Source organism: Rhamphochromis longiceps, linkage group LG8 (assembly GCF_057381845.1).
Source record: "Rhamphochromis longiceps isolate RC_006_pf linkage group LG8, R_longiceps_female_GT1.1, whole genome shotgun sequence".
Classification (NCBI taxonomy): domain Eukaryota; kingdom Metazoa; phylum Chordata; class Actinopteri; order Cichliformes; family Cichlidae; genus Rhamphochromis; species Rhamphochromis longiceps.
Genome location: NC_140564.1, coordinates 17,606,250 through 17,632,864, shown reverse-complemented (window position 1 = coordinate 17,632,864; position 26,615 = coordinate 17,606,250). Strand labels below are relative to the sequence as shown.

At 39.7% G+C, this 26,615-nt stretch overlaps 1 protein-coding gene across 6 annotated transcripts; it reads right to left on the bottom strand.

The window, feature by feature from the left end:
• Positions 1-1,627: 1,627 nt before the first annotated feature.
• On the bottom strand, positions 1,628-26,615 carry LOC146663431 (alpha-1,6-mannosylglycoprotein 6-beta-N-acetylglucosaminyltransferase B-like). Of its 6 annotated transcripts, none has more exons than XM_085416199.1 (19): positions 26,466-26,615; positions 25,986-26,041; positions 23,527-23,642; positions 18,143-18,272; positions 17,904-18,052; positions 13,957-14,021; positions 12,358-12,531; positions 12,112-12,279; positions 11,843-12,012; positions 11,457-11,588; positions 10,884-11,017; positions 8,577-8,681; positions 7,856-7,989; positions 6,488-6,643; positions 6,264-6,410; positions 6,007-6,123; positions 5,816-5,890; positions 4,267-4,427; positions 1,632-3,954 (listed from the first exon to the last, which is right to left on the bottom strand). In XM_085416199.1, the coding sequence occupies exons 2-19, from the start codon at positions 26,009-26,011 to the stop codon at positions 3,783-3,785; spliced, it is 2,331 nt and encodes a 776-aa protein (XP_085272325.1). In that variant the 5' UTR covers positions 26,012-26,041; positions 26,466-26,615; the 3' UTR covers positions 1,632-3,782. The 6 variants fall into 6 exon arrangements, with proteins under 6 accessions (XP_085272328.1, XP_085272330.1, XP_085272325.1 ...); XM_085416200.1 differs by having other exon boundaries at positions 23,527-23,671; positions 26,466-26,614; XM_085416201.1 differs by lacking the exon at positions 8,577-8,681 and having other exon boundaries at positions 1,637-3,954.

Here is a 26,615-nt window from a genome sequence, read left to right as displayed (position 1 = left end):
GCAACAAAAGTTTCAAAAGTTTCCAGGAACTCTTAGAAAGAAACAAACATTTATGAGTAATATGTATAAAATCTTCCCGAGATTCTGAGTATGAAGCTTGATACTAACTCCTGATGCAGTACAAGGAAATATAAAACGTGTTAGCTCAGTTTTGTCCAGAACCAAAAGTTTGATAAATAGGAGTGAAGTCCTCCAGCTTTCTTCACCAAAATATCTCCTTTTCCTTGGCAATGAAATTGAAATTGCCACGACAGTCTACAGCTAAAAGATAAAGAAGTCCCTGTGTAACTAAAAGATATAATTTCTCTAGTGTAAAATTAAGAAGCACACTGATAAACATTATTGCATCTCTGCTGGAATATGAACCCTGACACAGCTTAAAGTTTCCTCTCTTGGTTTCCTTGAGGTTCCGTTGTTTTGGTTTTTTTCCTCCAAACAAACCATACAACATTAAAAATTAACAGGGTTTTTTCTGCTTCTTTGTTTTGTTGGGGGTTTAGCTATGCTGGTGGCATGGTAGTGTCAGTCTTTTGTTTGCTCTGTCACTTTGTTTTGGGAAATGTCAAGAAACAAAGCTTTATACTGATATTTATGGTTCCCAGGACACTAAAGTCAGTGGATTTTTGTAAACCTTATATACTTTGAGTCATATAATGACTCAAATACAAATAAACTTGGCATCACAATAGGGTGTACAAAAACTGTATATAAAAGATGGAGTTTTGAATCTGAAAAATAAAGCCAATGAAGAAGCATCTAGAACCTGCATTAACTTTTCATTTTTTAGGCTTCAGGCACATAGAAAGCTGCAACAAGTCAGATTATGAAGGCAACTATGAGAAAAAGACCCTACCGTAAACTTTTTCCTATTTGGTTTAAGGACAAGATGCTCATTTTGTAAATTAGAGCCATCCATATATTTTCAAAGTTAGATCTACTTCTGTCTTATGACATCAAAAACCCATGGCCAAAATGCTCAAGATAGGGCTTCATAATTGTTTTATGTCAATCTAAGCAGAGTTACTACTTGCCACCAAGCAAGGTAGACAAACTTTAAACAATGTCCAAAGTTTGCAGTGACAGTTGGCGAGACCTGACCTAAGAAGGGGATCCCACAGGACTTCACCAACATCATTAATAGTTGCTACAAAGGCCACTCGCTGACAATGAAGAGGAGTGGAAATGAAAAAGAAGAAAAAATTAAGAAGAGGAAAAGGAGGATACAAAAGGAAGACAGTGCTCAATGGATAGATAATAAAGATTAAATATGCTAAATGCTAAACTAAATGCTGCTATCCTAAAGTATGGGGGAGAGACACTTGAAACTTACGTGTAGACATCTTTTTTTTTTCTTCTGTTTACTTTTTAACACTCGTTAGCTTAGCTAGCCAAGCAGCCTAGTGTTTACCAACTCTGCTGGCTGTGATGTCACCGGCAGTCATTGGCTCAAGCTAGAAGCTAGTAGTTATAGTTTTAACACTTCGTAACCTGTCACCTTGGTCTTGGTCACCTTGGTCTGTGAATTTTTCCCTCACTACACCAACATAACCTTGAATTTGCACGGTCTCAAGCACTGACTGTACAGATATTGCACTGAACAAAAAAAAATCTTGCATAGACAGTATTGTTGCCCTCAGGATGCACTGCAATCAGTTTCCAATCAGTCAGTTAGTCTATAGCACCAACATTTTCAGCTGTTTAAAATATGCTTTAGTTGTCATCATATTTTGTGGTGCTGCTTATCAATACTATTGAACTGGAGGTACAAATTTGCAGTTTGCAGCAATAACCACAGACCTCAAATTATCATCCAAATCACACAATGTCTACAATCAAATTGGTTTCTGGCAAACATATGGACTGTTTAAGTTCTGCACGCGTATACCCAATCAGCATGAGGTCAGTAGGCAACCATGGGGAACACTACAACCTTTGTCCCGGCTTGCTCCATCCGTACTTGGGCTTGTTTTTGAAGCCTCGGTTTGAACCCTCTGCTATCAGCCACCTGGGAAGTGAGTGACAGCTTTTATATGCCATAACACATGTAACTGATATGAGTCAATGTGACTCATCCAGAAATTACACACGATTTTCCACAAATTAGTTTCAGAGACGTCCCTCCGAGTCAAAAACAACTTTAATTTTCCTTTGTTTCAAATACCCTCCTGACTTAAATACAAGTCCATTTCCATCATCTTTGGACGGGTCCAGCTAATTTTGCAAAAGTCACATCTGACAGAGCCAGACAAATTCACAGAAATGCACAAAAGCTGTCACAAATATTGTTTTTGTGGACGATTTCACAGCCATTTACTAGTCTATCATGTTGTCAACTAGTCTTGTTGTCGCAGGCCTGAGCGGTCTGATCTCTGAGTGACAACATGTTCTGGTCACATAAAATGTACCGAAGCAAAAAAAAAGGTCTCTTTTTCCACCAGTTCATCAGCGTGTTGTTTCCAAGAAAAACCTCACATCAGTCAAGCTCAAAACAGCAGCTTGTTGCCATTGCTGGAGCCATCTTTGCTAACAGCTGTGCTTTGTAAGTGCAGCACCTCATCACTGACTGTGAGCTGTAGTTTCACCTTTACTTGTTATCATTTGTTTCTTTCACGTGTAGTTGTGCAACCGGTTGGTGGGGGTGATGAGAAAAGCCTGTGTGACTCTTTGAGCTTTCAGAATGGAAATGATTAAATGTACATATGTAAGATTTCCATTTTTGTTCATATCAGCTTGGACCGTAACGCACCCTTGGGCTCTCAACAAATCTGTAAGTCATGAAGCAATCGGGGAATAATCCTGGAACCCCAGTGCAAAATGAGACACTCGTTGTGATTAAAATCATTTTAAGCTTTAATTTCTATTTTTTTAAAAATCATGAAAATACAATTAATTCTGTCTTAACTGACTTTTTTCCCAGGTTTAAATGACATAAAGTTTGCATTTGAAAGCCAAACAATGAGTTCCTTCCTACAGCAAGAGTGGGGAGGGGGGGGGGGGGGGGGGGGGGAGGGGGGGGGGCATAGATTTAAAAAGAGCTGAGGGGGTTTCCTAAGTCAAAGATGGTTGGGAACCAATGGTTTAGATGACAGTATAATAATGGTCATACGGCTGTGACCTCCCAAATGGATTCAGAGGTTATCCATGATTCACTCCGATAATGAGCCTCATCACTTAGGCTGTCACCCTCTCTCCTTTAAGGCCCCAGGCTAATATCTGCAGCCAGCAAAGCATGAAGGAGCAACATGAGCAGCAATCCCATGCAGCACTGGCCACTGTGATACATTACTGTAAGCGAATGAATAATTAGATACTTATTTTGCATAACACTGAAGCCTACTGCACTGTGTATGACTAGAGTAGGCGAAGAACTGATGTAAACTGGTCTGCTTTTGTACTCGCCGGTGCCAGTTTCCACTTGATTTAAACACATGTAAACACATTTTCCCTGAGGTGCATATTGCCGGCATTCAAAGGCTTTTTTTTCTTAAGCTACAGTAACACTTGACGCCAAGGGAAATCAGGCCTTGGATTTACAGTTCTTCAGCTTGTCAAGTACTTTAAGGAAAGGACATTCAGTCATGGTTACTTCCTCAGAATTGTATGTTATTTGAATGTGTACACGTACACAAACATGACTGCAAGGCTTTCAATGGCTTTGGCGGGAGAGCTGTCTCCCTTTTGTTGGGAATCTTTACCTGTACAGCATGCATTGCAGATGGCTCTTTGGTGCTTTTCCTGAGTTCTTTCAGTGTTACTTAGAGGCAGTCAAGACAGATTGCAACCTATCCAGTTAGGTGAGATTTGCAGGGACACAGTCTGCGATAGGACGGATCAGAGCCAGCACAACTGAAAAGCAGGGGCTCCTGCTGGAGGCCACACTGACGACCCCAAGGACTGTAAGAAGGAAACAAGTGGTTGAGTTCCGGCAGCACGCTGGCGCAACTTAATCCAAGCCTGCAAATTAAAAAAAGGTAATTAATTTATTTGCATATACAGTAGTGTACATATTGATACTATAGAACATTCTACTATATTGCATTGTATTTGTTTAATGGTGTCTTTGTGATCTTGTTCAGTTTTATGGGGAATCCTGGATGTTGTACAAGAAAAACGGCGGTGATTACTGATTTTTATCTGCTGAAAAGGTTACACAGCATTAACATTCGGATCTTATTACCACCAAGAGATCTCAAACATGATTTTATTCATGTTTTGTCCTCGGTCTTTTTCCAGATGTGCATGTGTCAGTGTTTGCTAATTTCTCACCTGGTAAACGCAGCAGGGGTGTTGAGGTGGTGAAACAGAGCCGGCTCACACATGAGGGAGGACCGCCGGCACACACTCACACAGGACTGACCCAGTGGAGCGAGGTGAACCCTCAGAGCACTTTTTGGTGGCCAAGTAGGGACAGATTTACTGCAGAAGTTCTTGATGATAACAAAGAGAAGGAAAAAACTGACAACGATTAGAGTTTGAACCAAGCAAGAACTGAAAAATCGCTCCTCTATCTAACGCTCATAAGGGAACAAAGGCCTGGGAAACAATCCTGACTTTAACTTAAAATCTGGATTTATCTATTATATAGATACACATATACACACATCTTTGATAATATTCTGTTTGATAGATCCCCAACTGGAGAAATCTTTTTCTGTCAATACTTTACTCATATGAACTGCAGTTGTGATCAGAAGTTTCCATGCACTCATCATGGGCATGAATGTTATGGTATTGCTCTATTGGAATATCCAATAGGACCCAATAGTAAAGTTTAAGAATTTGGAGGTAGACCTCCATGATGATACCACCACTATGCTGATACAGTGTTGTTAGGTTTGAAAGGCTGAGATTTACTCCTCCAAACATACCTCTTGTCACTGTGGCTAAATAGCTTAATCTTTGTCTCATATGATCATAAAACATTTCTCCAGATGACATCTGGCTTGTCCACGTGGGCAGCTGCAAATTTTTAGTCAAGCTTGAATACATCAATTTTGGAGCATTGTGATGTAAAAAATCGCTTTACAGTGACGTTGGTGTTCCAGGAGTTTCAAGTTCAGGGCAGGCTTGAGCCTTCATGCTTCCTGCGTTGTTCCTGAACCCATATTCCCTTTTGAGGACCTTTGCAAAGAAGTGACACATCTGAATAACTTGTGCTTACGTGCAACTGTCTGAATTATGATCTTGGAATCTGCAGTTGTTTAGAAATGGCTCCAGCTAGTGTAAATCCACAGTTCTCCTTCTTAGGTCTTCACTGAGTTCCTTGGACTTTCCCAATGTTCTGAGGTCAATCCAGTGAGCACTGTCAAACAAATCCTTTTTGTGCCAGCAAAGAGAAAGAGTTGTAGGCTATCATGATCACTAATGAGATGTTAATAGGATTTGGCCTGGTCAAGTTAAAAGACCCTGTAGAACCTTAAACTTATTAAAAGATTGAAGTGAGTGTCTGTATACACCTGAGACTGTAAGTCTAATTTAAAACCTGTGAGGATTAGAGAAAATCCAAAATAATTACCAACTTGTGCACCCAATTTTTCATTTGTAAAGTCATTAACGATGTATGCTGTACAATCATTCCACTCTGGAAAGAACAGTTAAAAAAATAATTAAAAGCCCCAAATTATTGTGTAAAATTCTGACCACAAAAATTCCAACAAAGGCACCGAGGCGTCAACTGATAGGTTTACAAAGGCATGCACTCTTTTTTGAGATTTCCACACATTTCAGAACATACTTCATAAATCTGATTTATGACTGAAATTTGCTGGGGTACCACCTAATAATAATACTCCATCGCTTTTTTACATCTTTGTACCTGGTGAGTGATGTAACCAAGGACCCGCTTCAGCATTCCCACACAAGTGAACTCCTGAGGAGTGAAGGACTTCACCTGCAAGATCAGACATAAACACGCTACCTTAAATGGAATTTGGGGAAATAATATGTGTGCATGTTTGTACTGAGCATACAGTTTAACTGTGATTTAGTATATTTAGTCAAAACTACCTCACTTCTTAGAATCGCTTTGACGGCCTCGCGTATGTCACTCTTGTTGGTCACATCCACAGTCCATACGTAGGGTTTACCAATGAATTCCTCAGCATAAGGGTGCTGGGAGGAGATCTGCGATTGAAAATTATAAACTGTTATTATATCTTTGATAAAATATTGCCAGTATTTGGGATTCAACAATGAAATAACAATTTAGATAATATAAAATATTTATTTTCACGTTTTATCCCCATGATTTAAGAGTTGCTTGCCTGTCTTGTGGTGGGCTTGCCCTTGTAGAAGTCATTGCTGGCTGATGAGTGTGGAGGGTCAAATCTAGGCTGAATAAAGACACATCCCATTCCTATTGCCTCAATAGGTGCTGGACCTTCATAGGGGAAGCCAAGACCTACAAACAACTGAAAGGGAAGATTTATAATATTGCAGGTTATCCAAAATAATTCTCTTTCTACACTGTGATCGGCTTTAATTAGACCTTAGCTTTACGGAGAAGTTGTTGAAAGTGTTCCTGAGTCAGCAGTCCGTGGTTTCTGATGAAGCTGGGCAGATGCAATGTGTGTCCAGGAGGCTGATAGACTGTGGCGTGAGTCTCCAGTTCTTCACTGATCACTTTCACATACTCATATTTACCCTGGAGATTACACACAGAAAAACAACAACAATAAAAAAAAAAACAGATGGATCACTGAGTACATGAAATTCAAGCGTGTTCAAAACCAAAATATACATGATATAAATATTTTCTTCTGTCCTGTGGCGCTATTTATCCATCTGGTGTAAGCTTCCCAATTTTGGTGATACCGGCTGTAGAAATGTTTGCCTTCACATCAGCATAACGGAATAAACATTGCCAGTCTTGTGGTTCTCCAAAAAAGTTCCAAAAAATGCCTTTTAAAAACAGAAATAACGATCAAGTTTCTCAAATAAAGCCACAAACTTTCTGTGAGCAACAGAACCATTTCCGTTCTACCAAAGTGAACCCACCAACCTGGCAAGCATGCAAATAAATGGAGTGGTATTTATATAGTATGGTATTTAACTGTTCTGCTCTAAGTGAATGAAATCACACCACATAAGCCATATTCACCCATTTACTTGGAATTAGTTCTGCTCTTTAAAGTGAGCTCAACCTAATAGTTGCATCGAGATCAGGGGTTCAGTGTTTCCAAAGTTTGCTCAACAATATTTGGTAACATGTAGACTGGAAGATGCCCTCTGCCCCCCTCCTAGCTATCTACCACTGATGAGACACTTGACATTAATGCTCCGTGTCTCATCTATAAGGTTTGCTAGTTGCATGTTTTCTTTGGCTGGCAGGCATAGTTTGGTATAAAGGCAAAAGCTTCACAACAATTGCCATGGAGCTTCAGATTTACTTATCTTTTAACTTTTCAACAATTCAAGTGGCTAGTACCCTTAGTAACGCAGTTATTAGCAGTACCATCTAGAACTATCGTACTCGAGAGAAGGCAGACATTTTTATACCCAATATCTCCAGTGCAGTTCACACCAAAACATGAATCCTTAAATAAGTAGTTCTACAGGTCTGTCTATTAACAAGTATTTTTGAGTTTTGGGTGACGTACAAACTAAGATCTAGTCGATATGGTGGCCACGAGGTTTCAAACGCATTGCAACTTAAGGAAATGTCAACGTGTTTTTTTTTCTATTGCCATTGTGTTTTATTCAAGCTCAGCTGTGTTGTGTGTTTTTTAATAGTTGGTGTTTTCCTAAGGTTGCAGTGCATTTAACCTCTCATAGCCATCAAGTAGAGGACTTCTTGGCATAATTTGTTGTGAATGTTTGTTTTCTGGTATATATGCACTTTTTTTGGTCCTCATACCTGCCACATGTAGTCCTGTTTTCCATAGACCACCGCTATCCTGTCTTTCTTGTAGCTCACTGGCTCGAGCTCGCTTCCCTTCCTAACGGTTCCTTCACTCACAAAGCCCAGGAAGGAATTATCAGGAGTGTGAGCTGGAGAGAACAGAGCAAAGAGGACTTAAAGGAGATCTAAAAATAATTACTCAAGGGTTTGAACTTCAGCTACGTTCAGAGAGAAAAAGGTAAAGCAGCAAGTCAGTCCAGTAAGTTTTTGGTAGAAATGCTGACAGACTTGAGCAGAAACTTCTCCCTAACTTGGTGATTATTTTAACTAAACTGTGATCAAAGATGGTGAACACTTATGAACCTATCTGCTCTGAAGATGACATAAAGAATAAGCTGATTGAGAGAAATGTGAAGGCTACTATTGCCGAGGACGCTTATTAGGACTATAGTTGAATAACAGTTTATATTAAAATTCTGCAAGAGAGGAAAAACATGCTGTGCAGCATAAATCATCCTCTGAAGGAAATGAGAACTCCACATATATAAGAAGGTTAGGTGTTTGGATAGGCAGCTGCCACCCTGCTGCCCTCTGACACACTGAGGTAGGTGTGAGAGATGAGTATTTACTTTAAAAGGAATGTGCCAGCAAAGGTGTGTGTTCAAACATCGATTTGTAACCTTTGCGTGTGTGTGTGTGTGCTGTCCTCTTGTCTCAAGATACTTGTTTAAAAGACCTTTGCCAAATCTCCCCTCATTCACCCAGCACAGAATTTCCTGCTGGCTCCTTTTCAGCTCCACTTGTCTCCAGCGTCTGTCTGGGTTCACCGCTTCACACACACCTATCAGATATAGTAGTGATATGCAATGAAACACTGCTATGGTCATGCAGCTTGTGGGGGTTTGGAGAAAAGCTGGGAGTGAATGAAGCGACCTTTGGTTTCTTCTGCCTGTTTACAGTTCTTGTTTCCTGTAATCCTTCAGTCAACTGTCTTCCTCTGGACTTTTGCAAAACAGAAGCATAAATGCTTAAACATTCTCAAACTTCATTCTTTTCTTTCGTCCTACCGTGTCCTTCTTCTGTTTTGTTTTCTTTCTGTCTTTTGGTCCTTCTCACATCCTCAACTAACACCCCCCTCCTCCTTTAGCAGGACAAATAAACAGTGTTCCAAGCTGAGGGATGAAGAGTGGCTCTCGGCCCAGGGCTTCCAGCTTTTCTCCATCTCCCGGCAGGGTGGGAAAGATGACAAGGAGAGGTGTTGGAATGAAAGCTCCGTCTGGGCACGAAGTTTATTTAACCTTAGCTGTTAATCCTCTCATTGTAAGGACACTTAGAGGGTTGCATTGGAGACATACAGTGGGGCAAAAAAGTATTTAGTCAGCCACCGATTGTGCAAGTTCCCCCACTTAAAATGATGACAGAGGTCAGTAATTTGCACCAGAGGTACACTTCAACTGTGAGAGACAGAATGTGAAAAAAAAATCCATGAATTCACATGGTAGGATTTGTAAAGAATTTATTCGTAAATTAGGGTGGAAAATAAGTATTTGGTCACCTCAAACAAGGAAAGTCTCTGGCTCTCACAGACCTGTAACGTCTTCTCTAAGAAGCTTTTCTGTCCCCCACTCGTTACCTGTATGAATGGCACCTGTTTGAACTCATCATCTGTATAAAAGACACCTGTCCACAGCCTCAAACAGTCAGACTCCAAACTCCGCCATGGCCAAGACCAAAGAGCTTTCGAAGGACACCAGGAAAAGTATTGTAGACCTGCACCAGACTGGGAAGAGTGAATCTACAATAGGCAAGCAGCTTGGTGTGAAAAAATCAACTGTGGGAGCAATCATCAGAAAATGGAAGACATACACGACCACTGATAATCTCCCTCGATCTGGGGCTCCACACAAGATCTCATCCCGTGGGGTCAAAATGATCATGAGAACGGTGAGCAAAGATCCCAGAACCACACGGGGGGACCTGGTGAATGACCTGCAGAGAGCTGGGACCAAAGTAACAAAGGTCACCATCAGTAACACACTACAACGGCAGGGAATCAAATCCCGCAGTGCCAGACGTGTTCCGCTGCTGAAGCCAGTGCATGTCCAGGCCCGTCTGAAGTTTGCCAGAGAGCACATGGATGATACAGCAGAGGATTGGGAGAATGTCATGTGGTCAGATGAAACCAAAGTAGAACTTTTTGGTATAAACTCAACTCGTGGTGTTTGGAGGAAGAAGAATACTGAGTTGCATCCCAAGAACACCATACCTACTGTGAAGCATGGGGGTGGAAACATCATGCTATGGGGCTGTTTTTCTGCCAAGGGGACAGGACGACTGATCCGTGTTAAGGACAGAATGAATGGGGCCATGTATCGTGAGATTTTGAGCCAAAACCTCCTTCCATCAGTGAGAACTTTGAAGATGAAACGAGGCTGGGTCTTCCAACATGACAATGATCCAAAACACACCGCCCGGGCAACAAAGGAGTGGCTCCGTAAGAAGCATTTGAAAGTCCTGGAGTGGCCTAGCCAGTCTCCAGACCTCAACCCCATAGAAAATCTGTGGCGGGAGTTGAAAGTCCGTGTTGCTCGGCGACAGCCCCAAAACATCACTGCTCTCGAGAAGATCTGCATGGAGGAATGGGCCAAAATACCAGCTACTGTGTGTGCAAACCTGGTAAAGACCTATAGTAAACATTTGACCTCTGTTATTGCCAACAAAGGTTATGTTACAAAGTATTGAGTTGTATTTTTGTTATTGACCAAATACTTATTTTCCACCCTGATTTACGAATAAATTCTTTACAAATCCTACCATGTGGATTCATGGATTTTTTTTTCACATTCTGTCTCTCACAGTTGAAGTGTACCTCTGGTGCAAATTACTGACCTCTGTCATCATTTTAAGTGGGGGAACTTGCACAATCGGTGGCTGACTAAATACTTTTTTGCCCCACTGTATATTTAGAGTGCATTTTAAGATAATTGTATCCATGCATAGGAAAGACATAGGTACAAATCAACATGCGTACAAAATAACTTACGGAACATGGTCATGTACTGTAGAGGTTGGAGATCCCAGCTGCCCCACAGCGTTTTATATCCATGGCTACGTGCGTAGCTCGCAAAGTTAAAGGCTGGTTCAGTGCCAAATGAGTCCAAGATTCTGAAGCGACACCTAGAAAGATTGTTGTTTTTGTCATTCATTGATATACTTATTACTACATGTTTTGGCGCATAAAGCTGCAATCATCATGTGACATACTTATATTTAAAATCTCACAAAGCCCTGAATGTGTCGGGCAAATATCAGGGCCAATAAAAACTGGACAAAACAACATGTAAATGTTTAATTGCTTTGACTAAAGGATCTCACAGTTTTCCTACTTCACACTGAAACAATAATCGACTAAAGCAAGCTGTATAAACGTGTCATATAAGTTCAACTTTATGGAAAACAGAAGTAATTTTTTTATTATTGTTGTTATTATCACTGGTGGGTTTTTTATTAATGACAATAATGGTAGTTTCTAAATCATTTATGACTACATCAAAAGTCTTCATAAGAAAGGACTTGAAATGTACTTCCTATATGATCCAGAAAATTGTTTATGTACTGGTAATGCTTGAAAGCCAGTCCCATGGCTCCTTGGAGGTGAGCGAGGCCATGATAGTCGGTATAAATGAGGTCAAAGGTGAGGGGCCTTTGGATCGGACAGCTGCCTCTGCCTGGAGCAGCACCTATCAAGCTGAATTAATCACAACAAACACAAGTCAGGTTCTAGAAAGGACAACAATAATATTGTTTCCCTCTTTTCATCACTACAGTGTAAAGTAATCACAGATTAGCTGGACTGACAAACACAAGGTTGTGTAAAACATGTATAAACTGGCTTTAAGGTCTATAATTACATCATATATCAGTGATGCCAGAGTATAAATCCTATTCAGTCCAATTAACTAATGAAATTATGTCAAAATAAATAAAATTAGTAGTAGTAACCTGTGAAGTTGGTGCTGTGAGGTGCTGAAGATCAGGTTGTGGCCAAGGATTGTTAGGCAAGCGCTGAGGTCTGCCCACTGAACCAGTTCTCCTAAAGGACCACCTCTTTCCACCATTGCTTCAAAACGCTGGCCAACACTTCCAGATAGGGCACCAGGATAAAGCAGCACCTAAAGTATATAAAGTCCCAAATTATTATTTCATTGATTATCGACTATATAAAATGAAATACCTCAATAAACTTTAATCACTTATACATATACATATACCCTCATCTGTGTGGAGACTGTGTTATTGCTGCTCTCTTTCATCCTCAGACCAGCCTGTATCCACCGTTCAGACATTTTTTCCACTCTGGAGCGGATAAACTTCATTGCTGGGCTGCTGTTGTTGCTGATCGCCTCATACAGTGGGAGTAGAGATTTACGTATCTCAGCCTGCAAATGATTATAACATGAAAGCAGTGAAAATGTCATCATTCCACATCGACATACACAGGCGCATCAAGAAGCTACCTTCTTTGTGTGAGCTTGAGGTTTCTGATGCCATGGCAGACTAGAGTGGTTTCTTCCATCTCGAGGGGGACAAAAGTCCTCTGTCTGGCTGAGGTAAGTCAGTACGGAGCAAGTGGTACCATCCACTCCATAAAAAGCATAACAGGGGTCTGACTGCCACTGAGCCTGCAGGAACTGCCACAGAGAAACTTGTTATGTTATTAAACATGTTTTTTACCTGATCAAAATTGGTCTTTGTACACTGCAAAAACTGAACCATAAATGACACATTCATTTCACTGCCATTCATTTCAATACAACTGAACTCATTTCACTTTTATTTATATAGCACCAAATCGCAACAGCAGCATATTATAAGGTAAAGACTCTATAATAATAGAGGGAAAACCCCAACAGTGGCTCCCTATGAGCAGGTACTTCGCAACAGTGGGAAGAAAAAACTTCAGTTTAACAAGAAGAAACTTCTGGCAGATCCAGATTCATGCTAAGGCAGGGCATCTCCCATGATTGGTTGGGGGTGAGGGGAGAACGATAAGACACACTGAAAAAGAGCTGGAGATTAATAAAACTAATGATTAAATGCAAAATGGTGCATAAGCACAAATAGTGAAAACAGAGGAGTGAAGAATAAAGGCTCAGTGCATCATGGGAAGCCCCCAGCAGACTAGGCCTATTGCAGTGTAACTAAGGGAGGATTCAGGGTCACCTGACCTAGCCCTAACTATATGCTATATTAAAAATGAAAGAGAGAGCGTCTTTAGGTAGAGAGTGAGTAGGTACCTTTTTAGATACTGTTTCTAAGATTTTTAGAACAGAGTACAATAACCTTACTTTTATCTTAATTTAGAAACAGTAAGTTAGAGGTCTTTATGTTTTTAAGACATTCCTGCAGATAAACTAATTGCTGTGTGTCATTTTGCTTCATGGGTAGAAAGAGCTGGTGTCATCTGTATAACAATAAAAATATACGGTGTACCTTCTAAGGGAAGCATTTATAATGTAAATAGAATTGGTCCCAGTACAGAACCCTGTGGAACTCCACAATTAACCTTAGTGTGTAAAGAAGATTCCACATTTAGATGAACAAATTTTTGACATTGCTTCCACATACAGTAGAATAGAGCTTTAGTCACACCCTCTCACAAAGAGAGAAGAGAGAGAAAAGTATAGATCAGGTGATTACAATGAAGGAACTAAATGCATTTGTCAGCAACAACTAATTTGCTTAGAACTTGATTGTGTATGGACAGCCACAGAGCGTCTTTTCCATTTACAAGGACTAGTATTATCGGGTTTTTAAGAAAATGCACAACACTTGTGTTACATAATGAATTTAACATATTGGCCAGTTACAGATATTGCGTCATAAAGCCATGGATGGAGCTGATACAATAACAAATCTATTAGCTAAGTAGGATTAGAAATGGAAGTCTTGTCTCTTGACCAGAAATAGATATTGACAAAGGTCATTCAAGGTTGAAATGTTTGCTAGGATGTCTTCATAGCAAAAATATATATTTTTTAAAGCATTTTAATATGGGCATAAGCATTCCAATACACCAATTAAATTTGCACTCCAAAACATTTCCACTTTCTCACCTCCACCTTCTCTGCACATACTGGATATGCAGGATCCACTGGCACTTGACACTTCTCGTTGGACCCTGTGGGGTAACATATTAACCGTCAAACTTTTTTTTCCTTTTTATGGCACTTTTGAATGCACCATTATTCTTTAATTCCTGCATCAGTAACAAAACGTATACTGTTGAGTCACCTCAACTCGGCTAATGAAGAACAGCGGACAATAACTTTGATATACAACCTCTTGACTGAAATGTGCACAGTGAGTAGCAGCCATCAGCACAATGTATAGTGCTGCCATGCCTGTATGAGGTATTAGACTAGTGCTCCCAGAGACCCTTTCCCGTAAACCCCCCACCATCTCTAGCCCATGTCAATCAACTGGAATGAATGCACTCACGCACACCTGACACACCTGCCTCCTACCAAACATTCCCATTTACCATGCTGGCCTTGCCAAAGTACACAGTCCTTAACTGTGTAAAACAACCTAGTAAAAAGGGAAAGAGAAGAAAACTTGTAGGCTGAGCTGAAGCATGAGCACCTAAAAACAGTGTTATGCTATACGAGCACAGCAGAAAGAAAGAAAAAACCTTCTGCAAAAACAGGAGTATGGGCAGACAAGTTGGTGAAAGGACTCCTGGGTAATTCAGACATATTTTATGAGTGTGAGGTAATGTAGGAGGGAGAGGGTGAGGGGCGAATAGGCTGGTATTGGTGGGAAGTGTGTGCCTCTGAATATGCGGGTGGCACATGTGGACATGCATGTCCACAGAAGTGTGTCTACAAGCATATCCATGTGATGGTGTCTGTGTGGCCTAAACTATATGAATTCCACTTTTTGAATCATACTTACCCATCCCCGGCACTCACATACCCATACAATCCTTCGCGTGCTAACTGGCGTGCGTAACCCGACTCTCACCTGACACCTCACAGGAGGGTCGTAACGTAAACTTTTTTCCCTCCCCATGCCCAGTGGATTGGTGCTGGCTATGTGGGACTTGTTAAACTTCTATTCAAGGACTTCATCCCCCATAACCACCTGCACACACACTGACCTGTAGACCCACCATTCACACCTTCTATTATCACAGCTTGTTAATTTCACTGTGTGGTTAACCTTTTCTAAGGCTGTGAACCATACATTTGGCTCAGAGGATCACTGTACCAATACAGGCACCCACAGAGAGGTAAGTAACCAGCCAATTATTGGGATTTTTTTTATTATTTAGTATAGCCAAAGCACAGTTTAATTTAAAAAAGTATAATTCTTATTGGATCTTGAACAATGGAGTGCTTCTAATGAAGGGAACTCTAAAATTAAGTTAAACTAGGAAAGATTTATATGCCCGACCTCTCAGTGAGACCCAGTCAGCCAAATTTAATCTCCTCAAATTTGGTTTTGGAAAACTTGAACTAACTAATAATTTGATTATATGTAAATTTTCCATGTCATTTTGTTTCATAGGTAAATTGTTAAATTTAATGGAATCTGATAAAATTTAATATACTTGATTGTTATACTGAAAATATTATACTGAATATATTTTTAATAATTAATTATTTGAAAAAAATACACCTTTGATTTTACATATTTCAGTTGCAAAGAATCTTTATATATACAGGATATACAGTTGTATACTGACAATTTACAAATTCTGAATGGAAAAAATGGTAATATAAAAAATGGCAATTCACTTTTTGCAAATTTAAAATTGAAGTTAAGTAACTATAACTTCGGGTTGTGCAAAAGTTTCGGCATCCCATTAAGTCATCTGTTTTGTATCAAGCTAAAAGTCTGTCTTTATTTTGTCTGCAATGTCCTGCGGATAACTATAACTCCTGAAATAGTTTTAGGTGGTCTTGTATATGTTTAAAATTCCCCTGCAGATTTTCAATAATGTTGAAGTCAGAGAACAGTGGGAGTCATTCGAAAAGCTTGAGCTCGCACTCCTTTGAGATTTGCAAGGTGTTATTTTATCAAATTCCTATGGCTTTTTTGGCCAAATGGCACAATTTAGCATTTATTTGTCCCTCAAAGAAGTCTTTTATATCCAGACATTGCTTTACGTTGTTCACACGAGGACTTTTATGATGAGGCTACATGTAGAAGCTGTTAGTGCAGCAGATAAGAGAAGTTCTTTCAAAAGAGGACACACGAGCCACCGTCTGTGTTTGTTTCTATTCAGTCACTGATTTGAAAAAACCCAGTAGTAACTTGAATTTTTTTGAATTCTAAAATTGTTCGATTTGGCCATCGTAAGTGTTCTTTCCTTTCCCTGTTTAGTGCATAGTCAATTGACAGTAACACTTTATAATACAGCCCATAACTAAGGGCACAATTTTCCTGTAATTAAATAGGATTTCAATGTGTTTAATTGAAATTACAGTGTAAATATATTTATCTACAAATAATCAAAGGGAGGCAAAGTTAAGCCACTCTATATTTACCGAATACTTATGTTGAAAGAAGGAGAAATATTGTTTATTTTTCCGCTATGTTACCAATGAATAACGTAATACTTAAGGTTACTGACAGTATCATTATTTCTTTGTTTCCTGTAAAAACCTGACTTTTTACCTCCTTCTAGTGAAACTGCCTTTAAGTAGTTTTAGGCAAATATAATTGCAATTCCAAATAAAATACATTATAAAGCCATTTAATTACAGCGGAATTACCCCCTTAGTTGTGGGCTGCATTGTAAAGTGTTACCCACTTTTTTACTCTCAACTAGCATGCAAAGAACTCTATGAGCTGCATCCATAGATAGGTTTTTAGCACTCATGGACATATGCAAACCCGATGGATCCATTACAGGGTGCTTGGAGTTTAGTACCTTACCCAAGGATACTCTGATGTACAGATGCGGGAGCTGGGGATCAAATTACTGACCTCCTAAATTGGCAGACAGCTTTTGAAGTGTGTAGGTGATGATTGGCTAATGAGGAGATGTGTCTGAAACAAAAAGCATTATCTGCTCTACAAAAATAAAATAAAAAATAAAATGTGTGAGTAACTTCAGACTTGTACAACTGACTTCTAATTCTTGACACGTATGATTTGACACTAGGACGATTCAAAAACACTGACAACTGCCAGCACAACCCCTCAGCCTCCTAGTAGACACATCTGTGCTGTGAATATTTGAATGAAATTTAAAATATTCACAAGATTTTCAGAAAACTTCTTCTGACCTTGAGGTCAAGGTCACTGAGATTCGAACTCATCCAAGATTTTTAGTAGATACCCCTATGGTATAAATTTGAAACTCATACGTTGTCTCATTCTGAAGTTATGACATTCACATAGTTAGGTGTCCACGCCAGCTAAACCTTCTCACAGCCCCTATGCATATGACTGAATATGACAGGGTTTACTTTGTCTTTTGGTTCAGCAGATAGAGTTTCTTCCAGAAGTTTTTTCCCAGATCTCATCTTGACTACCACAACTCCCTCATTTTAATTCCTACAGAAACTGCAAGCTGGAATTGTTTTTTAGCTGCTTAGAGCGACTTTTGGTCAGAACAAGGTTTAGAGTCAGCAAATTTGCTCATTGTAGCTTTGAAGCTGTAGTGAGCAGAAAATTCCTAATCACAATTTTTGATGTGTTTACATTTGAAGAAAGATTTATTTTTAATGTCTGTTTGTTATTGTAGGGGTTGTATTCCCTTTATTTTTACTTCAATAATTACCACTAAAGCAAATATTATTTGCTCATGGGTGCCCAAACCATTGCGTACAAGTTTACAATTTCCACCCACAGGAAATAACAAATCCAAACTGAACAATGAAATACAAAACTGTCTCTTGAAGTCAAGAAAAAAGTGAGCACATACGGTAAGTCTATTCCTGTATCATCGTTTTAGTTTAAGAGAATCGAGGTTGATCATTGTAAACACAATGTAAACCATGTTAAGTCATTTAAGAAATATTGGAAGTGATAAAAGCCTGGACTTCACCTGTGTGTGATCTACGGCTAACAAGTGGTGTTGGAGCTTCAGCCTGATGGTGGTGTTGGGGGTGACGGCTGAGCTGATCAAGCCTCTGCGATACTCTTTTCAGCTCTCTTTCTACTAAATGAGCCAAACCTTGCTGGTCCTGTCTGAAGCTGGGAAAAAGCAGAAACCCATGTGTGACCACAAAAATGCACTATAAGTCATATCTATATTTAAAAATACTGAGCTCCACAAATCAATACCTTTGCAGCAGCAAAGTGAGATCATTTCTGATCAGCTTGGAGCCATCTTTCTCTCTGCTCAGCCTCTGTACCTGAGTATTCAAAGCCTCCAAGCGAAGAGCCAGGTTACGAAAGCTAAGCCCACGCTGACCTGTAATTTAAAGTATACGCATAGAGTATGTCACATGTTGTAATCTAGAAGTGGTATTATTAAGTCTAAAATGAATATTATTAGTCTATTAAATAAAGGTATTCATAAAAACACACTCTTTCACTACAAAGAGCACTATTGCATTTTATTTGACTAAACTTATTTGCTCAAACCTTGTCCCATAAACCCCAAGAAATAGCAAACTCAGTGGGTTAAAATGTGACTTTAAGGTTTCCTGACTGAGCAACAATGAATGATGAACCAGGAGGGAGACCAGTCTATTTAGCGAATGCTTGCACATTCTTTATTAGAGGTCACGCTAGTTCAAAATACTGACCTCACGTGCTTTAGAAAAGGCTCTTTAGCGTTCCAGTTTGCTGGTTGGACTTGAAGCAGACTGGGTTTGAGTCCCGCCCACAGCCCTTTGCTGCATGTTTTCAAACTCTCTTACTCTGCTGTCCTGTCTTTCTTCACTATCGCTATCTAATAAATCAAAAATTTAAATAAACAACAATAATAATAATAATCAAGCAAAAAGAAAAGTCTCTGAGGTGATATACAGTCATGGTTAGGAGTTTACATCCCCACCTCATGGGCATGAATTTTGGACTTTTAATGATTTCTTTGAACTTTTCTTTTTCAAGGGTAGATATGATTGAGTAGCACAAACTGTTACTGACTTAAATGTTGAATTTTCTTTGATCGTCAAAGGGTCAAAGTATACATAAAGACCCACATACAACCCCACTAATAGTTGGTTAAATTTCCCATAGCAAGTTCCACCTCGAGCAGATATTTATGGCATAATTAGTTCACTCTGCAAGGCAGAATTAGTATAGTTGATTTGAATTGTTTGGTTTCCTGAAATGGATCCAGCTTTTAAGTGTTGTCCACAAATTTTTAACAGGGGTGAATTCGGCGCTTTGGAAACACCATTCCAGCAGCTTAATGTTATCCTTCTTTAGCCGTTCCAGAACCAGTTTTGTTGTGTGTCTGGCATCATTGTCCTGTTGGAACACCCACTTGTGTTTCTATGTGCTCCAATCTTCTAACTGTTGATGTGAGGTGTAGTTGAAGAATCTGGAAGTAGTCCTCTTTTTTTAACTGCTCCATCCACTTCGTGCAATGCACCAGTACCACTGGCAGCAAAACAGCCCCGAAGCACCGCGCTACCACCATCATGCTGGACAGTTGCTGTAGTGTTCTTAAATTTGAAAACCTCACCTTTATACCTTCAAACATACCTCATGTCATTGTGACCACTAGCTCAATTTTTTGACTTGTTTGACCATCAAACTTTTCTACAGGAGGCTTGTCCCCGTAGGCAGACGCAAACTTCAGTCGAGGTCAATGGTGTTGATTTTTTGGTCTGCACCTTCTCAGTAAGATTCATTTCAGTGTTGACGGTGACGCTGGTGTTCCAGCAGTTTCCCATTCATGGCAGACTTGAACCTTCCTGGTTCATGGGGTTTTCCTAACTATCTTAACCGATTTCCTCTCATCTAAGGGTGACAGTTTGAGTCTTCCTCCAGACCTTTGCAAAGTGGTGACACATCTGAATAACTTGTGCTTACGTATAACTGTCTGAATTATGACCTTGGAATCCGCAGTTGTTTAGAAATGGCTCCAACTTGTATAAATCTACAATTCTGTTTCTTAGCTCTTCACCAAGCTCTTCACCAAGTTTCTTTGGACTTTCCCAAAGTTCTGAGTCAATCCAGTGAGGGCTGGTGAATAAATCCTTTTTATGCTTGCAAAGAAACACTACCAGTTGTAGTCCACCATGATCGCTAATGAGAAGTTAATAGGCCTTGGTCCAGTGAAGTTAAAAGACACTGTAGAACCGTAAACCTATTAAAAGATTTGTGTAAATTTATAATAGTCCTTCTGACAGTTGTAGACTTCTCACCACAACTGTACACATACATGAAAAAAGAGGTCAGTTGCCCTACGTCACCATACATACATCTTGCTAGTTGACCAAAGGAGGTAGGTTACAGTGATATTTTTAACACTGACTATTATGACAAGTTAAACAAGAACCCTCTACTTCTTGAGTTTGGGCATGTGGACTGAGTATATAGTAACTGGGTGACCTAAAGCAGCATTTTTCATTGTCAGAACCTCAGTTAGACAGCCCTCTAACTGTGAAAATAGCGACTGTATGTTGCCATAAATACTGATGATGATGCTTAAAGAGTTCAGAGTGAAACAGCGTAATATATTGAGGATGTCTTGACCAAACAAAAATTCTATTCACAAAGAGCATTTTAAAATAGTTTTGCTGGCATTGAGCATCAAATATTGAGTGCTACACTGGCTTTAACTTGTGATGCACAGAAAAAATCATAATGTCATTTCATCTTTGTTTGCTCAGCTGATTGTCAACATGTTATTACTGGCCTGCCAGGGCTCCTTTGGGTGCAGAGACAATGAGAGAGGACATGGGACCCTGCAATAACTTACAAGCTAACTGCATGACTGTAATAGTTCAAAGCTTGTAAAGATTGTGCAGCTAGTAAAATCATGTGTTTCTGTATGTTTACATGTCTGCAACCTTTACTTTGAAGTCGCAGACGTAGAAAATAGAAAATGTTTCAAATCAAATTCAAATCATTCCTCATTTGTGTTTTCTTTTTCTTTTTTTTCATATATTTGTCACAGTTACATGTTACAAATCCTTAAACAAATTCTTATAATAGACAAAGATAACCGGAATAAATACAAAATGCAGTTTCTAAATGATGATTTCATTTATTATGAGAAAAAAGTTATCCAAACCGACCTGCCGTATGTGAAAAAGTAGCTGGCAGCTAAACCTAATAATTGGTTGTGTCAACCTTGGCAGCAAGAAGTACAATCAAGCCTTTGTGATAACAGACAAATACTCTTTTACTACACTGAAAAAGAATTTTGGCCCATTCTTTTGTGCAGAATTGTTTTAATTTAGCCACAGTGGAGGGTTTTTAGGCCTGTTGTCATCATACTAACGTATCTTACTGGGGTTGAAGTACAGAATTGACTGGGTCTCTCCATTAGCCAATCAGAGGTGCACTTGCATATGATCATTGTCCTGCTGCTTAACCCAAGTGCCACTGAGCTCAAAGGCAAAAACTGCTCCCCAGACGTTGTCTTTCAGGATTTCCTGGTAGATCGCAGAATTGATGGTTCAATCAATTATGTGCATCAAAAATAAGCCTCTGCGAGATAAGCAGTTCAGAAGGTTGGATCTAAGAGTTCACACTTGGAAATTGGAGCAGAGATGCCAAAGGGATCAAACGCTGGGTCAGGGGCTCACTGGATTTTATTCCTTGTTGCCAAAAAAAATCCCCAAAAAGCAAAACTAATGCTAGAAAACAAACGCGTTCATAAATACTTTGTGAACCAAACATCTACGCTTTTATAGGCCCCCTGTCAGTCAAGCCCCCTTAGAATCATCACTTTTCTCCCTGCCTGCTGTTCTTCAGATGTTTTTCTGGGTCCTTTTGTGTCCTCCTGGATGAGTTGTCAGTGCACTGTTGGAGTCATTTTGGTTGGTATTCCTGGAAAGATTTGCCGCTATTCCAAGTTTTCTCCATTTCTGGATAATGGTTCTCGCTGTCGTTCACAGGAGTCCCAAAACCTTAGAAAGCCTTTGTAAGCTCTTGCAGCCTATTGGATGTCAATGTCTTTGCCTCTCTGTTCGTTCTTTAAATCGTACCATGATGTGTTGATTTTCAAGCTCTTTTAGCCTGCTTCACTTTGTCAGACATGTTCTGTTTAAGTGATTTCTTGAATCAGCAGGTCTGGCAGTAATCAGGTCACGGTGTGGAAAGTGAAACTGAACTCAGCTTTCCAAAACAATGTGGTTAATTACCGTTATTTCATAATTTAATAGGAGGGGCAATTACTTTTTCCACAAAGGGCAGGTAGGAAATGAATGAATGAAATCATCCTTCAAAAACTGCATTTTGTATTTACTCGGGTCATCTTTGTCTAATATTAAATGTGTTTGATGATCAGAAAACTGTAAGTGTGACAAATGTGCAAAAAATAAGAAATCCTGAATTTTCATAATACGATATCAGTGCAATCGGGCATCATTTTAAGATTTAATATATCAAATAACTTTGCAAAACTGCAGATTTTCCACAGAGATGAATGTTTGGTGATAAATGGGAGCTGGATTAATTGTGTACAGCTATCGTGGGGCGATCGTGGCTCAAGAGTTGGGAGTTCGCCTTGTAATCGGAAGGTTGCCGGTTCGAGGCCCAGCTCAGACAGTCTCGGTCGTTGTGTCCTTGGGCAAGACACTTCACCCGTTGCCTACTGGTGGTGGTCAGAGGGCACGGTGGCAACAGTGTCCGGCAGCCTCGCCTCTGTCAGTGCGCCCCAGGGTGGCTGTGGCTACAATGTAGCTTGCCATCACCAGTGTGTGAATGGGTGGATGACTGGATATGTAAAGCGCTTTGGGGTCCTTAGGGACTAGTAAAGCGCTATATAAATACAGGCCATATTCCCATGTGGTATTTTTTCCAGTACAACTACTGCTGGGTGGCTCTTTGTACACAACTTCTGGTGGGTCCCACAGAGCACAAAGCAATTGTGGCTGTGTGTGTCAGTGGCTTAAATGCAGGAGTGGGTTATACTGTCTGCTAAAAACAATTTTCCTAGAATTTGAGAAGAAAAGCATCGGAATGTTTAGACAAGTATCATCTTTTGTGGTTGCATTTTGAAACCGATTCACTGGTAGGCACATTGTTCAAGTCTTTCACAAAAGAGCTGGCTCTTTCTTATGTTAAGTGTATATATTTGGTTACTAATCCTCACAAGACAGCTATTTTTATTCACTGTAGAAGCATATTATGTATAAATGTATTCCTATGTGTGGCATTACCACACTTCATATAAGTCAAGTGAAGTGAATTAAGAAACCTTCCCAAACAACCTTGTCTACACCATCTTAAATGCCTTCCTTTAGAGAAACAGTTTAGCCAGACAAATGATTTTGGGATTGGCCACAAACCCACAACTGTCAGACGCCTGGGAGGGCCCACCGGGAACTGTGTACAAATCTTCATATAACACTGGCAAATCAGTCAGGTCAGATCTTAATCTCTGCACACAAAGAGCTTCTTTCATAATCACTGTTGCCCAAAACTATGGTAATGTGGGTGCGTGCTAATGTATTACCATTTTTGCATTTTCAGAAAAGTTTTAATAGGAAACTAAATCCACTTGTAAACTAAACTGTGTGTTCGTGTGTATGAGTTACCCAGATCCTCGGGTGAGCTCCCTGCAGGATCATCTCTGGTCATCTCCAGTGGCACCCACAGGCTCTGTAACAGCAGGGTGACCACAGACAGGCACAGACACAGCACCAGGCAGCCACTAGAGGGCACAATACACAGAGAAACACTCTACAGAACAATCAGTGGTCACCAAGCCTTTTTTGGTGTGATGTACCTCCACAGCCCAGCAAAATAGGCTCATGTATCCTTATTTGAAACTGGATGTTATTCAGTGTTGTGTTTTATGTTGACACACTGTAGAAGCCATTGTAGACTTTGTCCTACCTGTGAGTGGGTTTACTTTGACTCTAACTCTTCCACTAGTTTTAACTTTAAACTATATGCTAACACAATTTTAACATTATTGCTAGCTTTACCTATTAGCTACTCGTTTTAGATAATTATTTAAGCCGTTTTTATTACTTTAATATCCCGTTTCTTTTAGGTTAAGCCTACTTACCTGTTACTTTTGTTAGCAGTTGTTGTTGCTTGATGATAAGTCTACCTTTGGCAGACAGTTTAAGCTAACTATTTCAGCTACCCCATAGCCTGCGTTTTTAAACTGACAAAGGCTATGTCCACACGTACCCGGGTATTTTTGAAAACGCAGATTTTTCTATGTGTTTGCACCTTTCGTCCACACGAAAACGGAGATTTTTAAAAACTCCGGCCAGGGTGGATATTTTCTAAAACTCCGTTTTTGCATTTACGTGTGGACGAGAAAAACGGAGAAAACGCAGCGTCAAAGATGTGCGCCTTTTTTGACGTCACAGTGTGCGCCACGTTATTGTTTCGGTGAAATGAATTTCTACAATACTGTTAATTGTACTCTCTGCAGTGTTTAAATGCTTACATATATACACACATTTACTCTCCAGCTTTGTTTACTTTTTCCCACCGAGGCTTCTAGACTTCTGATTGGCCAACATTTCTACACGGTTAGGAATATAGCGCCACCTGCTGCTTTGGCATGTTCCTAGCAGCGTTTTCCTTCATTTCTGCCTTTACGTGTGGACGGGATTATTTTTTAAAACGAAAACGGAAAATCTCCGTGTACGTGTGGACGTAGCCAAAGAATGTAATTGAATACAATACAGCGTTAAAGTCAGAAGCTATCCCTCATTTTTATACATTGCTTGGATAATGGGACATAGGTGATGCAGTTTACATGGAAATACAGTATATCAGGCAAATGCATGGTCATTTTGTATGAACACATTTATTCTTCACACAGTTTGAACTCTCTTAGGCATCTTTCATGTAATTTTATTAAGTAGTTTTCATTCATCATTATCCAGGCTTTTTCTTTTCTTTTTTTCTGTCTTGAGATGATCCCACTCTGGGCTTTGGCAGGCCAGTTCATGAGTTTCGTTGTGATTTTCTATCTAGATATACTTTTACTACATTGTTGAAAAATTAAGCTGTTGATAATTAGACTTTTGCCAGATGGTGGATCAAATCTGATGGTAAAGTCTGGCTCCTTGAAAGCAATATATAAAGAAGTGAGAGGTAGTTAAATACTTTTGCATAGTATTGAACTACCTCTAAAATATTAATTTTATATATAGGTGTATTTTGTTATCAAATCATAATTCACGTCTTTTCAAATGGTTGAGGGTGTAGTTTTGCCTTTAATCTCTAAAAATGCCCCCAAAGAGAACCTGTCTGACAAGACACCATTTGCTGCAGTAAAATCAACACCATCTTGTTGTTATTATTTCCTTTGATTGTTTATTTTTATTATTTATTGGCCATGCATCTTGCAGGAAATAAAACATCACTTTTTAAAATTAGTTTTCACCATGCCCAACCAGTTAAATGTCCTTTAAACTTTATAAATTTGGTTTTAGTAGTAACCTTGATGCGATTAAAAAAACACACACAGGCGGACTTTGCCTTTCACTAAATTCATTTAGTGAATGTGGAGAGCTAAATTGTTCCATGACTTCAAGTGAGGGGACTCTGGCGTGTAAAAACAAGTATTTGAAGATTTAATTGGGGCTTAGAGAGCCATCACTCTCTCTCACTTTCATCAGGCCAGTAAAAGTATTCACCCTAACCCGAAAACATACTGCATAGCCAGGCTCAAATGCCCACACAATAACTTTGAGGGCTCTCCTAGTGCCTATAAAGCTCCAGATTCAGATCCAGATCAAATTATTTTCCACTCAGTTGCATTTCATCAAAATTGTCAGTGCACTAATCACAAACTTTGAGCTGAACGGCTCAAAAGCCTCACAGGAGAAATCATGTTAAGACAAGTTACTGAGTAATGGTTGGCCTACTGCTGGTGATATCACATGCTGGGGAGATCCAGTTATGCACTAAAACCAGCTAAACAATTAGCTGTCAAAATGAAAATGACAATTTCAGGCAGCCAAAGGAAGAAAAGCAATATGTGACCTGTTTTTCTACTGTGAGCTATAACGAGACTGGGGCTTACCTACGAGGCCGCAGTGTGACGCGCATGGCCCTCAGTTTACAGGGAGTAGGATGTCACTGTCGAAGTAATAACATTAGAAATTCCAATAAATTAAACATGCACTACACTGCAAAAGTGGTACGGTTACATTTCTTATTAACTAATTTGGATTGAAGTGACAGAAAACCATTGTACTTTTTCTTTTTAAAATTGCAAATTAATGGGCACACTTTCCAGCTAAACTCCATCAACAAATTTTACAGGCATAAATAGATGTCAGAGTAATGCTGCTGCCTGCAGGAAAAACCGCCAGCTTGTTTGGCCAGTGGTCTTTCGGCATTTCTGTTATGTTCATTAGACTGATAGAGATGCTAAAAACAAAAAAACGCCTGTCACCAGCCTGTTGTAGGTCAGTGTGAGTCATACACAGAGATGTCTCAACAGTTTGCCTCACAAAACCAGTCAGCACACAGACAACCACACATTCAGAAACATCCTCACCTCTGTAGGCCTTCAACCCAACCCAGTGGCAGCCATCTGGCCTGCTTTGAAAACACAAACTTGAAAAAGCAAATAAAGTTAAGGACGGGACGTGGCTTGCCTCCTTTTTTACTTCTTTCCGCTCTCTTTTCCCTCCGTCTCTGGCCCTGC

Coding starts and splice junctions, on each gene's coding strand:
- LOC146663431 (XM_085416199.1), bottom strand. CDS start 26,011: ATGCGCGTCACACTGCGGCCTCGTAG. Junction 18,273..23,526: donor GAGCTCACCCGAGGATCTGG/GTAACTCATACA, acceptor TTTAAATTACAG/GTCAGCGTGGGCTTAGCTTT. Junction 12,280..12,357: donor CTCAAGCTCACACAAAGAAG/GTAGCTTCTTGA, acceptor AATCATTTGCAG/GCTGAGATACGTAAATCTCT.